This window comes from Odocoileus virginianus, chromosome 1 (assembly GCF_023699985.2).
Source record: "Odocoileus virginianus isolate 20LAN1187 ecotype Illinois chromosome 1, Ovbor_1.2, whole genome shotgun sequence".
Taxonomy (NCBI): Eukaryota; Metazoa; Chordata; class Mammalia; order Artiodactyla; family Cervidae; genus Odocoileus; species Odocoileus virginianus.
This window is the reverse complement of record NC_069674.1, coordinates 36,890,955-36,906,880: the sequence shown is the minus strand read 5'-3', so window position 1 is coordinate 36,906,880 and position 15,926 is coordinate 36,890,955. Positions and strand designations below refer to the sequence as shown.

The following is a 15,926-nucleotide window of genomic DNA, read 5'->3' as shown; positions in this document are numbered from 1 at the left end:
TAATGATTCGTAGATTATCATGAGTAAGAAAGTCCTTGCTGAGTGGTGATACAGAGATAATTTATCTTCTGTATCCTTTAAAAAAGTAAGAAATACTCCAATGAAAAGGTTCCTATACATGACCCTTCCTTGATTCCCATGAAAGAAAAAGTCTAAGGAATAATAAGTATAAGAATCCTTCCTGGATTAAAATTTCTCTGAACATTTTTATACTTTAAAATTACATGAAGAAGTATAAAACTGTTTATGTAAGGAAAGAGACTCCTTTTCTTCACTAGAAAAGGATTGGGTGGTTGACACTCTATGTAAAAAATGTTACAGAGTTGAAAACATGCAAATACATAATACATATTCTAAAGATAACCATAATCTTGTTTTCTATGAAACAGAACATTCAGGAAACATTGAAGTGACCACCCTAAAACTTCCCTGGTGGTCCAATGGCTAAGATTCCATGTTCCCAATGCAAGAGGCCTGGGTTTGATTCCTGGTCAGGGAACTAGATCCCAACACATCACAACTAAGATCTGATGCAGCCAAATAAACAAATAAATATTTTTTTAAATAAATGAATAAAGTGAATCTGATTGCCCAGCCCAGTGGTATGACAATGAATGTGCAGTAAACCCCACAGAGCATGTTTGAGAAAGTTCTGGGCATCTTTTTGGGCAAAATCCAGGAGAAAGAAACATCTCCAAACCCCTGTTTTCTTTAGAAAGAAGAGGTGTGCTTGTTTACACCACCCTTTGCTGGTCAGAGCCATTTGGTCAAAGACAAGACAGGTGCCTCTGTGCCTTGGATATTTGTCAAAATGTGAATAAAGGTCTTTCTATGCCAATTTTCCAGCTTAACAAGTCACAATGTATATTGCTGGGCCTGGCCTTATACTACTACATCAGAATCTTTGGGAATAGGGCTTGCTATCTAAATTTGAATAAGCATTAAACTTGAATCACTAAATTAGAAAAGTCTTATTACTTCCTAGCTTTGTGAATTTGGGCAAATTACTTAAACTTAACCTCTTTTAGCATCAGTGTCCTCATCCATAGCACTGAGAATGATAATAGTATCTAGTTCATAAGTTAGTCTGGAAAATTAAATGAGAAAATGCTTGCCAAGCACTTAGCCCAAGACCTGGCACTAATTAACCCTTGCAAATTGTTAGTTCTTCAGGGTCTCAGGTGCAGGGGCAATGAGAATTGAGCTTCTGCTTCATGATGGCCAACAGGGATTCAAACTCATGTTTAGGATCTAGTCTGAAATCTAGTACAAAAAAACTTTCTGAAGGGAGATTGTTTATTTTACCCTTAAGGAAATGGACAGTGAAACCTTAAGAACTCATTACATAAAAAATAATACCTTAGATTTCCATTTCTGATCACTTTCCTCCCAAGTCTTTCCTCTGGCAACTAAAATCTCTCGACATAAGCAACAAAAAGTACAGAAAAATTCTGATCAGTGGAAACAAGCAGATGACTGCAAAGACCTTGAGACTTGAAGAACAACACCAAGGAGATTCTTCTGATTTTCCCTGTAGCCTCCTATGCATTCTGGACAGGACACTACAGATGCCATCAGTCCCAAACCACTAACAAACACAGACAAAAGAAAAGCCAAGAAAAAGTCTATTCCTCCTAGCCAAAAGACTAGGAAAAGGGTAGCCTAATGAACCCTAGTGGCCACAGGACTGGAAAAGGTCAGTTTTCATTCCAATCCCTAAGAAAGGCAATCCCAAAGAATGCTTAAACTACCGCACAATTGCACTCATCTCACACGCTAATAAAGTAATGCTCAAAATTGTCTAAGCCAGGCTTCAGCAATACATGAAACGTGAACTTCCAGATGTTCAAGATGGTTTTAGAAAAGGCAGAGGAATCAGAGATCAAATTGCCAATATCCGCTGGATCATCGAAAAAGCAAGGGAGTTCCAGAAAAACATCTATTTCTGCTTTATTGACTATGCCAAAGCCTTCGACTGTGTGGATCACAATAAACTGTGGAAAATTCTGAAAGAGATAGACATACCAGACCACCTGACCTGCCTCTTGAGAAACCTGTATGCAGGTCAGGAAGCAACAGTTAGAACTGGACCTGGAACAACAGACTGGTTCCAAATAGGAAAAGGAGTATGTCAAGGCTGTATATTGTCACCCTGCTTATTTAACTTATATGCAGAGTATATCATGAGAAATACTGGGCTGGAAGAAGCACAAGCTGGAATCAAGATTGCCAGAAGAAATATCAATAACCTCATATATGCAGATGACACCATCCTTATGGCAGAGAGTGAAGAGGAACTGAAGAGCCTCTTGATGAAAGTGAAAGAGGAGAGTGAAAAAGTTGGCTTAAAGCTTAACATTCAGAAAACTAAGATCATGGCATCTGGTCCCATCACCTCATGGGAAATAGATGGGGAGACAGTGGAAACAGTGTCAGACTTTATTTTTTGGGCTCCCAAATCACTGCAGATGGTGACTGCAGCCATGAAATTAAAAGATGCTTACTCCTTGGAAGGAAAGTTATGACCAACCTAGATAGCATATTAAAAAGCAGAGACATTACTTTGCCAACAAAGGTCCATCTGGTCAAGGCTATGGTTTTTCCAGTGGTCATGTATGGATGTGAGAGTTGGACTGTGAAGAAAGCTAAGCACCGAAAAATTGATGCTTTTGAACTGTGGTGTTGGAGAAGACTCTCAAGAGTCCCTTGGACTGCAAGGAGATCCAACCAGTCCATCCTAAAGGAAATCAGTCCTGGGTGTTCATTTGGAAGGACTGATGCTGAAACTGAAACTCCAGTACTTTGGCCACCTCATGTGAAGAGTTGACTCATTGGAAAAAACCCTGAGGCTGGGAGGGGTTGGGGACAGGAGGAGAAGCGGGCAACAGAGGATGAGATGGCTGGATGGCATCACCAATTCGATGGGCATGAGTTTGAGTAAACCCCAAGAGTTGGTGATAGACAGGAAGGTCTGGCGTGCTGCAATTCACGGGGTCACAAAGAGTTGGACACAACTGAGTGACTGAACTGAATGAACCCTAAATATTATTGTCAATATAGGTGGTATTCTGGCCTACAGCAATGACAGAGACCCTTCTATCACCCTGCCTTGTAATACCACCATGCCTGGGGCCAGGCTGAGAACTGATCTATCCTACCACCTTCACCCCAATTCCACAGAAGCAGGCAGTGGCTGATTTTCCAGCTGTGTAATGTCGCTAAGACCAAGAGATTTTTATTCCTCACCCAGTGGGACAGATGACGATCTAATTTCTCCTCCAGGAGAGTGACATGGAAATCTGGAAGTGAGCTGAGTGGGGTCAGAGAGAGAAGTGGGAAACTGACCATACACACTAACTTGGCCTTCATGCTACACCTCAACAGAAGGATAGCCTGCTTAAGAAAGAGAAGAATGAATAGGATGCAAAAATCTCATGATATAATGTTCAAAATGTCCTGGATACCAACAAAAATCTTGCATCATAATGACAGCCAGCAAAATGATAACTTGAATGAAAGAAGGTAACCACCAGGTGCTAATGACAAGATAAACTAGCTGTTGAAATTATCAGACAAGGGTCATAAAGTAGACATCATAAAAGTGCTTCATAAATAGTCATGGATTCTCTTGAAACAAATGAAAAATACAAAACTCAGCAAAAGTAGAAATCTTTGAAGAGAACCCAATGCAGATTGTAGAACTGGAAGAAATAATAATCAAAATAAAAACTTACTGATGGGCTTAATAGCAGAGTGGAGCTGAGAGGACAGAATCAGTGAACTGGAAACCAGATCAATAGAATTTATCAATCTAACAACAGAGAGAGAATGTATTTGACCAAAAAAGAAAAAAAATGAAGAGACAATGAGGACAATAATAAAAGAGTTCACATTTCTATCACTGAAGTCTCAGAAGAAGAGAGGGAAAGTGTGGAACTTTTTGAAAAAGTATTTGAACAAATAATGGACAAAACTTTCCAAATTTGGTGAAAGATACAAATTTATAGCTGTAAGAATTTGAACAAACTCCAAATAGGACAAACTCATAGAAACTCATGCCAAGACAAATCATAATTAAACTTCTGAAAACAAAAGGCAAAGAAAAAATCTTGAAAGCAATCAGAAAAAAAAAAAAAAAGAAAAAAAGCAGATTACCTACAAGGGGAAAACAATTAGAAAGACAGGAGATGTATCATCAGAAACCATGGAGGACAGGAGAAAGTGGCACTTTTAAAAATTACTGAAAGAAAAGAACTGTCAACTATGGATTCTATATCTGGCACCAAAAAAAAAGAAAAAAAATAGCCTTTAGAAATAAAGGGAAAATCAAGACAAACCTATTCTTCAAAAATGGTTAAAGGAAATTCCTTTAACAGAAAGGAAATAATAATGAACGAGGATTTCAAGCTTCAAAAAGGAAGAATATCAAAATGGGTAAAAATAGGGGTAAATACACACACAGTCACCAACTTACCATGGAGTAACCTATGATTTTTCAACTTTACAATGGTGTTAAAGTGAAACATATTCAGTTAAACTGTACTGTGAATTCTGATCTTTTTCATGGCTAGAAATACATGATACAATTCTCATTTGTGATGCTGGGTAGTGGCAGCAAGTCACAGCTCCCAGTCAATCACACAATCATGAAGGTGAACAATCAAGATACATACAATCATTCTGTAACCATACAACCATTCTGACTTTCACTTTCAGTACAGTATTCAGTAAATTACATGAAATATTCAACCTTCATTATAAAGTAAGTATTATGATAAATGACTCTGCCCAACTGTAGGCTAATTTAAGTGTTCTGGGTGTGTTTAAGGTAGGTTAAGTGTATTAAACATATTTTCGAGTTATGATATTTTCAATTTATGATGAGTTTATTGAGAACTAACCCTGTCATAAGTTGAGGAAGATCTGTAAGACTATCATTCTTGTCATGAGTTCTAAAAGTTGTATTTAATGATTGAAGCAAAATTATAATACCTGAGCATCTGACGTGGTGCTCAAGGTATGTAGGGCAAATATTTAGGAAAATTATATGATGAATCAGTAAAAGAACCTAAGCGGAGTTAAGGTCTCTATATTTCACTTGAACTGGAAAAATGTCAATACCGGTAGACTGTCATAAGTTATGCATGTGTATACACACACACACACACACACACATACACACATAACAACCGAAGCAACCAGTTTAAAAATTGTAAACAAAAATAAACACTCTAAATCAATGAAAGTGGAATTCTGAAATGTTTCAACAACTCATAGAAAGGCAAGAGGAGACAAACAGCAAAAACAGAGGGAAAATTCTTAAGCCATATCATTTCCCAATTACTGAAATGTAGATGATCTGAACTCACCACTTAAAAGACAGAGATTGGCAGAAAGGATTAAAAGTAATTGACTACTAGAAACTCATTTCAAATTTAATAACAGGAGCTGAAAGTAAAATTTTGGAAAAATATGTAGCATGCAAATACACGTTTACTGAAATCACGTGCTTACTCATCTTTCCCTCTGCCTCTGGGAGCAGTTTCTCGGAACTCTCCGAGGTGCTGTCTCCCAGGCTGCAGTCCTCATTTTGCCCCAAACAAAACTTAACTTTGCAGCTCTTATGTTGTGCATGTTTTTAAAATCAACAGCAAAGATGTGTCAGCTCTCCTTAAACTGATCCATGTCTCATGCAATTGCTATCAAAATCCAAGAAAGACATCTTTTTTATAAACACAGTCAACTTTCATAAGGAAAAGTAAAATATCTAGAATAGCTAAAATTAATTATGAAAAAGAATGAAGTGAGAGGAACCTATCTATTCTTAAGTACTACAAATAGCTGTAATAATTAAGACAGTGTGGTGTTAGTGGGCAGATAGAAGCACGAGTCAATGGAAACAGAATCTGGAAATAGATCCATATAAATATGACCAATCGATGTTTGAAAAGGGTGAAAAGTCAATTAAATAGGAAAAAGAAGGCCTTTTCAACAAATGATTCTAGAGTAACTGGCCATTTTAGGCAGCCTAACCTCAACCTAAGTCCCACACTTATAAAAAAATTAAGACAGATCATAGAAATAAATGTAAAACTACAAAACTCAGAATAAACACTTGTAAAAAAATCTTTTGAAGCTAGAAATAGGTGAATAGTTCTTCAACTTGACACCAAAAGCAAAATCCACAAAAGGAAAAACTAATAAATTGGACCTCATTATTTTTTTTTCTATGAAATACTACATTAAGAGGATGAAGAGACAAATGATGAACTTGAAGAAAACAGTTGTGAATCAAATACTGACAAAGTCAAAAACAAGAAATATCAAACAATTCAATCAGAAAATGAGCAAAACTGAAACAGACATTTTTCACAGAAGAAAATACACAGGTGGCTAATAAGCACATGCAAAGATGTTCAATATAACCAGCTATCATGGAGATATAAATTAAAACTGCCTCTAAATGACTAAAATAAAGAATAGTGATAGCACCAAATCCTGGTGATGATGCAACAACAAAAAAATTGAATCATTCATACACTGCTGGCTGAATGTAAAGTGTTACAATCACTCTGGAAAAAAGTATGACAGTTTCTTTCAAAACTATATTTCAAAACTATATTCACTTTACCATATGATCTAGCTATTGTACTATTGTACTCCTGGACGTTTATCCCAGAAAAATTACAATTGATGTTCACCCAGAAATCTGTTCGCAAATGTTCAACACAGCTTTATTTGTAATAGCAAAAGCTGGAAACAACCCAAATATCCTTCAACAGGTGAAGAGTTAAACTTTGTTACATTCATATCATGGACTACTATTCAGCAATAAAATGAACTTGGATGGATCTCAAGGAATTTATGCTGAGTAAAAAAAAAAGCCAAAATCCAAAAGTTATATTCTGTATGCCTCCATTTATAGAACATTCTTGAAAAGACAAACTTATATAGATGGAGAACTACCAGTGGTTGATAAGGAGTACAGAAGTGAAGAGGGTGGACAGTAGTAATGCCTGTAAGGAGTAGCATGAGGGATCCTGGCGATTAAACTGTTCTTTGAGGCATGGTTGTGTTAGCACAAATCTACATGTGTGATAAATCTGCATAGAACTGAATACACGCACATACTAATGAGTCGTGTAAGCTAGTGAAATCTGAATAAGATCAGTGGATTCTATCAGTGTTAGTTTCCTTCTACGATTTTGCACTATAGTTATGTAAGGTGTTACTATTGAGGGAAACTGGGTGAAGAAATTATTTCTTGCAACTTCATATAAATAGATAATTATCTCAAAATAAAAAATTTTTAAAAAGCTATAAAGAGTCTTCCCTGGTGGTCCAGGGAGTCCTCCTTGCAATGCAATGCACGGGTTGTGAAAATCCTGCATGTCACAGAGCTACTAAGCCTGACTCTCACAGCTAAAGAGTCTGTGTACTGCAGCAAAAGACCCGATGTGCCACAACTAAGATCTGACATGACCAAAATAAATAACTAAATAAAATAAAAATAAAAGGGAAACAAAAAAAAGCAGTAACTTACATTTGATTAGTGATTTTCATTTTGTTCGCTACAAATCATTTCCTATATAACATCTCATCTCAAGAATATGGAAGATACTAATGATTTTTTTCTCAATAAAAGATATTAAATATTTCTCTAACTTAACTGGATGAATCACGAACTTGGGGCATACAGAAGTAATTTTTCTGGACCAGAAGGCTTAATAATAGATTAATGAAGATTTATATCAAACCAAGAATAAACTTTACTTTGAACCCAAAAAGATGTTTATCTTTTTGAAAATTTTGAAACCAAATGAGAATATACAATAAAACTATCAAATATGTTCTTCTGCCAAGTCACTGGCAAGCCTTGGGGGACTGCCTACCATGTCATACAAACCTGTTCACTCCCGGTTGGGGGCAATTAACACAGGTCCTTTTTTGGAAACACTGTTTGTAGAGCTCTGGCAGGAGAATGTGGGTGCTGTCAGAAGGAAAGTACTGAAAGAGCTTAATTTCTACAATCAATATTTCAACATGTAAGAAATGGGTGAATGTGTTTTGAAGCAGAAGATAAAAAGAAACATGAGGAACTCAGGAAATATCCAGAAGTAATCTACAAAATAATATTCCACATTTAGTAATCTGAAAATTAGAGATTAATTATATTACACATTTGCTTTTAAATTTCTCAGTGAATCTGGAGGAGACAAAGGACCAAATCCTAAAGCTGTCAGCAAGGAGAAATGGAAGAAAAGGACAATATTTTAACCAATACTGCCCAGTATCATAACCAGCAGCTCCATGTGAGTATTTAAATTAAATTTAAAATAAAATGAAATTAAACTTCAGTTCTGCTATTGGAATGGCAGATTTCTAGGGCTCAGTAGTTACATGTGGCTGGTAGCTAACATACTGGACAGTATACTAAACTTTTTCATCTTCTCAATAAATTATCAAACAGTCGCAATTTAGGTTATTAAAGAAAATACTACGAAGTTCCAAATTTTTTTAAAAAGTTAAAAAGACACCATTTTATAAAATTACACCCCCAAAAGCATATACATGACTTCCAAGAAGAGGGAGATTAGAAAGGACCTTAATACAATACCATGTCAAAACACCTGTTATATGCTTAAATCTTTCTGGCTGTTCAGTTTATATTCCAACATCTTTTTCTATAGTAAATAATTATTATTTTATTCTTTCTTCTTTAAATTAAAAGAAACATTCCTGTCCTTTAAAATTATTCTATGGCTTTAAATCTTTCATCATCCTGGCTCTTCACTGCTGGATTCCAACCTGAATTCCAATTTAGCTGCATCTTCTGGTGGCTCAGTCGGTAAAGAATCTGGCTGCAATGCAGGAGACCCGGGTTCCAGCTCTGGGTTGGGAAGATCACCTGGAGAAGGAAATGGCAACCCCCTCCAGTATTCTTGCCTGGGAAAATCCATGGACATAGAAGCATGGTGGGCTACAGTCCATGGGGATCACAAGAGTCAGACACGACCTAGCAACTAAACCATCACCACTAATCAGACACTTTATATCAAAATTAAATACATGTTTTAGATGCTCAGAATATAAAAAACATGTCTTTTTCCTTATTCTAGATACTATACCTTTATTTTTACAGATGAAAATCATATGGTACCTTTTAGTAACCCCATCAATCAGTTTGGGCTTCCCTGATGGCTCAGCTGGTAAAGCATCTGCCTGCAATGCAGGAGACCTGGGTTCAAGCCCTGGGTTGGGAAGATCCCCTGGAGAAGGGAATGGCTACCAGTATTCTAGCCTGGAGAATTCCATGGAGTGTATAGTCCATGGGGTCGCAAAGAGTCTGCAAGACTAAGTGACTTTCACACACACACACACATCATCAATCAGTATATTTGCAATGAGTTTTCAGTCAAAGAAAACCCTGCAATAGGATTAATATGGCCATTGCTTTCACTAACTGAAACTTTTTGGTATTCTAATTCTAATAACATCCCCATGAAGTGAACCACCGGCCTGCTTTTAATATTTAATGTGGCTAATTCAATTAATGTCATTGGTTTTGTAACAGATGCAAATGTATGGCCTCCTACATCTTTCCTGGCATGACTGATAAAAATGTTGACAACAGGTACCAATGATAGATACATCCTTGGAAAACTGATGGTGGGTCACCATCACCCACCCCCAGCCCCGAAATCATCACAGTTTGGATCCAACTATCCTCAACTCAGCTGGAATGGAGTAGTGTCCAAACCCATGCTTCTCTGTTTAATCCACAAAGACATTCCTGGTAATCTAGACTTTTTATTGGACTTCATACAACATCCCTTACCTTTCCAAGAAAGCTAAAAGCAGATGTTGAATTTTTCTTTTTTTAATTTAAGATGAATGAAAGTGAAAGTCACTCAGTCGTGTCTGACTCTTTGTGACCCCATGGACTATGGGGTCCATGGAATTCTCTAGGCCAGAATACTGGAGTGTGTAGCTTTTCCCTTCTCCAGGCAATCTTCCCAACCCAGGAATCGAACCCAAGTCTCCCATGTTGCAGGCAGATTCCTTACCAGTTGAGCCAAAAGTGAAGCTTAATTTAAGATAAATAGGGAGGCTTTTACAGCCCAAAAGACAACTCATCAACCCTGGGGAACAAAGGATGCACTCAGAGTCTTGGCACTTCACAGTGGGCATTTTATGTTCCAAAAATTTCGAGAACAATTTCTAACAATTTCTATCAATTTCTACTGATTTTCAAACATTAATAAAGGTGAGGTCCTGCTTAACTGAATTCTAAGGAGTTCAATATTTGCCACAATTCTCCACAAACTCACCTCTTGGAGAAAACTATCTGAATTGGCTTTGGCAGAGAACTCAGTATTTTAAATTCTACCTTCACCAGTGTCCAGCTGGGATGTTTTAGAATCAACCCTCTTATTGACTCATTCAGTCTAGAAACAAATAGAAGAAAACTTGTAGCAGCTGATCTCAAAGTAGGTGACTGTACAGTAATGATGGAGCCTGTGCCAAGCTCCTAAAAGCAAGGTTCTAGAGAAATATTGTAGGACACCGTTATTTTTATCTCTCCAATGTGAAAATGGTTTGTGTCCACAACTTCAATTTCAAAAGATATAATGCAGCGTGGGACTTTAAAACAGAATGTGGCTAAGTAACTAATAAGTTTATGAACACATGTTGAAAGGGCAAAGCTCTAACTAGGTTGACTTCTCCTACAGAGAATAGTCATTTTTAAAAGAAGTTAATCAGGTCAATGTTCACTTTCCACACAGAACTTTGTGTCACAAACTAAGAGAGGAATAATTCCACAGGTAGGAAAAAAAAAAATGCCTTCCAAATAGGAAACTTCCTTGAGTTGTGCGTTGAGCTATGTCCAGAGTCTTGAAATACAAACTATTTCAATTTAACATTCCTACATTTGGAGTTTGGATAAAGATTTGTTCTTCCTCCAAGAATCTGCAACTAAAATATGATCTATTTGATAATTATTTGGAGGATTAAAAACAAAAAGGACTATGTGTTAGATTCTCCTCTAGCAGGACAAAAGAGAAAAAATGCATTTCTGGAAACATAGATTCTGATAAAAGGAGAACATGCAGCCAACAGAGCACAATGTTGCATGATCTGCAGCAACTGCAAACAGATATGGAGGACTTGGAGGTAGGAGTGGCTGGAAATGGAGATGGTTTGGAACAAAATGTGTGTCAAGGCCAAAATCTTCCTCATCAGATAATTCTCTATTACTCGGAGTGCTTAAAAAAAATAGTGAATAGATGCAAGTTTGTAAATGTCCCTCCCTTAGATGTTTCGTGACAGAACACCAAAGAATATTGGAGTACAGTTAGTCCCCTACATATAAACCTTCAAGTTGCAAACTTTCAAAGATGCTAACATGTCAAATCACAGGCATGCACCCTCTACAAGTGGTCACGCCTTTGTGTACTTTACTGCACAGTATGCATAGAGTACATTTCAGTACTGCAGAACAGAATCTTTATTTCAAGCCTACGATGTCCGGAAACAAGTGTAAAAGCAGTGGTGATGTAACTTGTGCAACTTTACACTTCAAGGTACTGTACTGTAATATTAAAAATGTTTTCTTTATTTGTTGTGTTTGTTTTTTATGTATTATTTAAACCTATTATAGTACAGTACTATACTTCCCACGTGGTGCGAGTGGTAAATGACCTACCTGCCAATGCAGTAGATGTAAGAGACATGGGATTGATCTCTGGATCAGAAAGATCCCCTGGAGGAGGAAATGGCTATCCATGCCAGTATTCTTGCCTAGAAAATTCCACGGACAGAGGAGCCTGCCAGGCTACAGTTCATGGGGCCTCAAAGAGTCAGACACGACCGAGCAGCTAAGCCCACTGCATAGCCTATTGTGTTAGTCGGGTACCTAGGCCAACTTTGTTGGACTTACAAACAAGTTGGACTTAACAAACGTGCTCTTGGAATGGAACTTGTTTGTAAGTAGAGGATTTACATGGCCTATTACAAGACCATGTGGCCTATTGTGTCATACCAGATGTGACACTAAGATAGTATTGAATGGGATAGAAAGTGTTTTCACATACATATCAAAACAAAAGATGCTTACAATGACCCTGTGGAGTTAAAGGGATTATTACTTTTCCCGCTTAACATAAAAGGAAAATAAGGGTCTGAGAGGCTATGCGTTGCCTAGAGTCCTCAATTAAGGAAGCAGAGCAATGACTGGGACCTTCAGATTACTGTTCTGAGTACTTTTTATGACTCTGCATCACCACCCCCTCTCATCGGAATTCTCCAGAGATGTTAGGACACGCAAAGGGAACAGCCCCACATCAGCATGTGCTGCCCATGTGGTGGGCGCCTCCCTACTCACTGTTCACATTCTGTCTCAGGTCACTGTACCACCTCACAGAAGAGTGCTCAACATGCCCTGGCCCTGAAATTGGAGCCACTACTCTACACAGGTGCTAAGCACAGCCCACCAGCCTACCAGAGGAGCCTGCTCTGGGAAGCCTCCTTTGCTCTCGGAGCCCTTTACTGCCCCCTGGCCACTTCAAATGCCCAGACCTTCCACCCACCCCCCGAAGCCAACAGACCAGCAGCCATTGTTGAATTCCAGCGGGGGTAGGGGGCAGCGGTAAGGAGAATCTCACCCAGAGACAGGAGCACGAGCCGAGTGATGTGCAGAGAAGCATGCTTGGTGTCCCCATTTGGAACTCAAAAGCCTATTTCCCCACAGAACTGGTGTGATGGATGCTAACAGGCTAACGAGCTTCAATAATTCTGGGAGGATCTGGTGGTATCTTGATTGGACATTTACATTACACAGAGTTCATGGATGACCCCACGACCCTATCCATCATTGATAGTGTTTCGAGTTTCACATGACGCCGCTCCAAAGAAGTTCTAGCAAATAAACCCATTTGCAAGTCGGGCACCGTCTGTCTTCCAGCACGGGCTGTTCTCCTCCTTGCTCCCCTCGACCTAACCTGTGTTCTCATGTCCAACTCCTGGGTGGCCCACGGAAACTATTGCTCCTTCGAGGCCACAGCAGGCATAAGCAATGAGTAGAAGGTGAAAGTTCTGGGGAGAGATCTCCGCAGCAGGGGGAGGATGTGAGGAAAGGGGAGAAGAGAGAGCTGGACGCTTTCACAAGACAGCAACCATCGACTGGCCAGCCTGGGATGTCGACAGGATGCAGGGAGGGCCTCTTATGGGAATTCAAATGGGACTTTTCAGCAAGTAGGATGGATGTCATCAGGGAAGCAAAGGCTGTGGATGAGGCAGGCCCCGGGTATGTTCTGTCACTGAGGAGAATGGTCACTAGAAGCTACACATTTAACCTCTCAGGAGGTTCAGTTTTCTCATCTCTAAAATGGAGATAATGTTTGTTTCTCTGAAGATCAAAATAACTTTGTAACTTCTGATCGTGGAGTTGGCACCATGAGAGCCTGTGGACATCCTCTGAGTGTCAGTCCTCTGTTCTGCTCGGACAGGACTTGCTTAGATAGAGCTATGGCGGCTAGTGAGTTAATGAATGTGTGGACGCCTGCCACCAGCTGGTGCTTGAGCAATAGTATTAGTTCAATATTTCAAGAACTGTGTGTCAAATTATGGGCCAGAGAGTGCTCTAGAAAAATGACTCCAGGCAAGGGGAAAGAAAGCCACAACCTGTTATGTTGGATGGGTGGTTTGGTAAGTTTCTTTGAATAGATGAGTTTTGAGCAGCGACCTGAATGGAGAGTGAGAGAGAGATAAAAAGAAGGAGAGACAACCATAAAAATATCTAGATAAAGGGACTTCCCTGAGGGCCCGGTGGTTAAGACTCCATGCTTCCAATTCTGCAGACAAGTGTTCAATCTGTGGTTGAGGAACTAAGATCCCACATGCCAGGCAATGCAGCCAGGAAAGAAAGAAAGGAAAAAAATTAGATTTTTTTTAAAACTCTAGGTAAAGAGGTATCCAGGCAGAGAGATGAGCAAGCTACAGGTCCAGTCCCTTGGACATGCATGGGCCTGTTTGAGAAACAGTGAGAAGATTACCATTCCCTCCTCCAGGGGATCTTCTCTACCCAGGGACTGAATCTGTGTCTCTTGCATCTCCTGCATTGGCAGGTGGATTCTTTACCAATAGTGGCACCCGAAAAGTCCAAGGAATGGATAAATAAAATGTGGTACATATATACAATGGAATACTACTCAGCCATTAAAAATAATGAAATAATGCCATTTGCAGCAACATGGATGGACCTAGAGAATGTCATGCTGAATGAAGTAAACAGACAGAGAATGATAAATATCATATGACATCCCCTTTGTGTGGAATTTAAAAAGAAATTATACAAATGAACTTACTTACAAAACAGAGACTCATAGACAAAAAATGAACTTATGGTTGCTGGGAGGGCAGGATAGTTAAGGAGTATGGGATGGTCATGTACACTCTACTATATTTGAAATGGATAACGAACAAGGACTTACTGCATAGCACATGGAAGTCTGCTCAGTGTTACAGGGCAGCCTAGATGGGAGAAGAGTTTAGGGGAGAATGGATACATGTATATGTTTGGCCGAGTCCCTTCCTTGTTCACTTGAAACTATCATAATGTTGTTAATTGGCTATACCTTAATACAAAATAAAAAGTTAAAAAAAAATCCAAAAAAGAGAGAGAGAGAGAGAATCAGCCAGAAGGCCTCAGAAGGTCATGGTGACTGTAGGGGAGGGAGCGGGGAAAGATGGGCGTTGGAGGCCCTGGTGGCCCAGGGATGTGCACTCTGCCGACACAGAAAGGACTTTACTTAGTTCCAATCACAAGGGAGCCCTGGGAAGATTTCAAAGAAGCCATCTGAAGACAAGATGGTGTGGCCTAGAACTGGGAGGTGATGGCCGTCAGTACTGAAGGTCAGAGATAGCGGTGCTGGAGCAGGGTGGAAGCAGGAGGCCCAGATGTGCTCTGGGTTGAATGTGGATTTTAAAATCAGAGCCAGTAAGACTTGCTAATGAGTTGGTTTTGAGAGTGACAGAAAGAAGACAGAATTAAATAGTTGTTTTCAATAGTATATAGTAAATAGATATAGAATATATACTATAAATAAATAGTATATAGTAATATTACTATATACTATAATAGTATATAGTAAATAAACAGTAAATAGATGCTATTTACTGTGATGGGGAGACATAGTTTGGGGGATTGGTGTCCTATTTTAAGCAGGTTGGGTATGACGTACCCTTTGGGGATCTCTGTGGGGAGCTAAGGCAGGCTCTGGAGGGTGGGGAGTCTGGAATAGAGGATGTGGAGGCCTCAGCTGGTGGGTGGTCTGACAGGCAGGGGCCAGACAAGGTTGTCTGGGGATTGGAAATAGAGAAAAGGGAAGAGGACTGAGCCATCCAGCGGCACCAGTAAAGGTCTGGGGAGAATACACTTCATCAGTGGAAATCAGCAGAAGGGACCATTTATAACTAAAGGTCTGCATGTTTATTTTGGTTATTGCTTTTGTTTTCTTCTTTCAACCAAAAAAAAAAAAAATTATTTGAAGCATTTCAAACACACTGAATACCAAAAATACAATGACTGACACTACACCCCAATTTGTAATTTGTCAACGTTGTGCCACTTTGCTATTTGTGTGTGCGTGTCTGCTCAGTTGTGTCCAACTCTGCAACCCCATGGACTGTAGCCCCCAGGGTCCTCTGTCCGTGGGATTCTCCAGGCAAGAATACTGAAGTGAGCTGCCATTTCCTCCTCAGGGAATCTTCCTAACCTAGTGATCGATCTCATCTCTCTCGAGTCTTCTGCATTGGCAGGGGGATTCTTTACCACTGTGCCATCTGGGAAGCCTATTGCTATATTCATTTCAAATACAGCAAAAGTCAGGGTCCCCTCCAGCCCAACCCCCTCCTTTCCTTTCCGG

At 39.2% G+C, this 15,926-nt stretch overlaps 1 protein-coding gene across 13 annotated transcripts in view; it reads right to left on the bottom strand.

The window, feature by feature from the left end:
- The window catches only part of SUGCT (succinyl-CoA:glutarate-CoA transferase), a 782,676-nt gene that overhangs the window by 70,551 nt on the left and 696,199 nt on the right, over nucleotides 1-15,926 (bottom strand). For 2 of the 13 annotated variants that reach the window (XR_011487379.1, XM_070466747.1), the window contains exon 15: nucleotides 8,825-8,908. The exons of 10 other annotated variants lie outside the window; for them this stretch is intronic. Coding sequence is in view for 1 of the 3 variants with exons in the window: in XM_070466737.1 (XP_070322838.1) it covers nucleotides 8,809-8,908 (100 nt within the window). In the remaining 2 variants the exon portion in view is untranslated. Of the gene's footprint in view, nucleotides 1-8,808; nucleotides 8,909-15,926 lie in introns of those variants that run through there. One more of the 13 variants, XM_070466737.1, reaches the window with a different exon arrangement.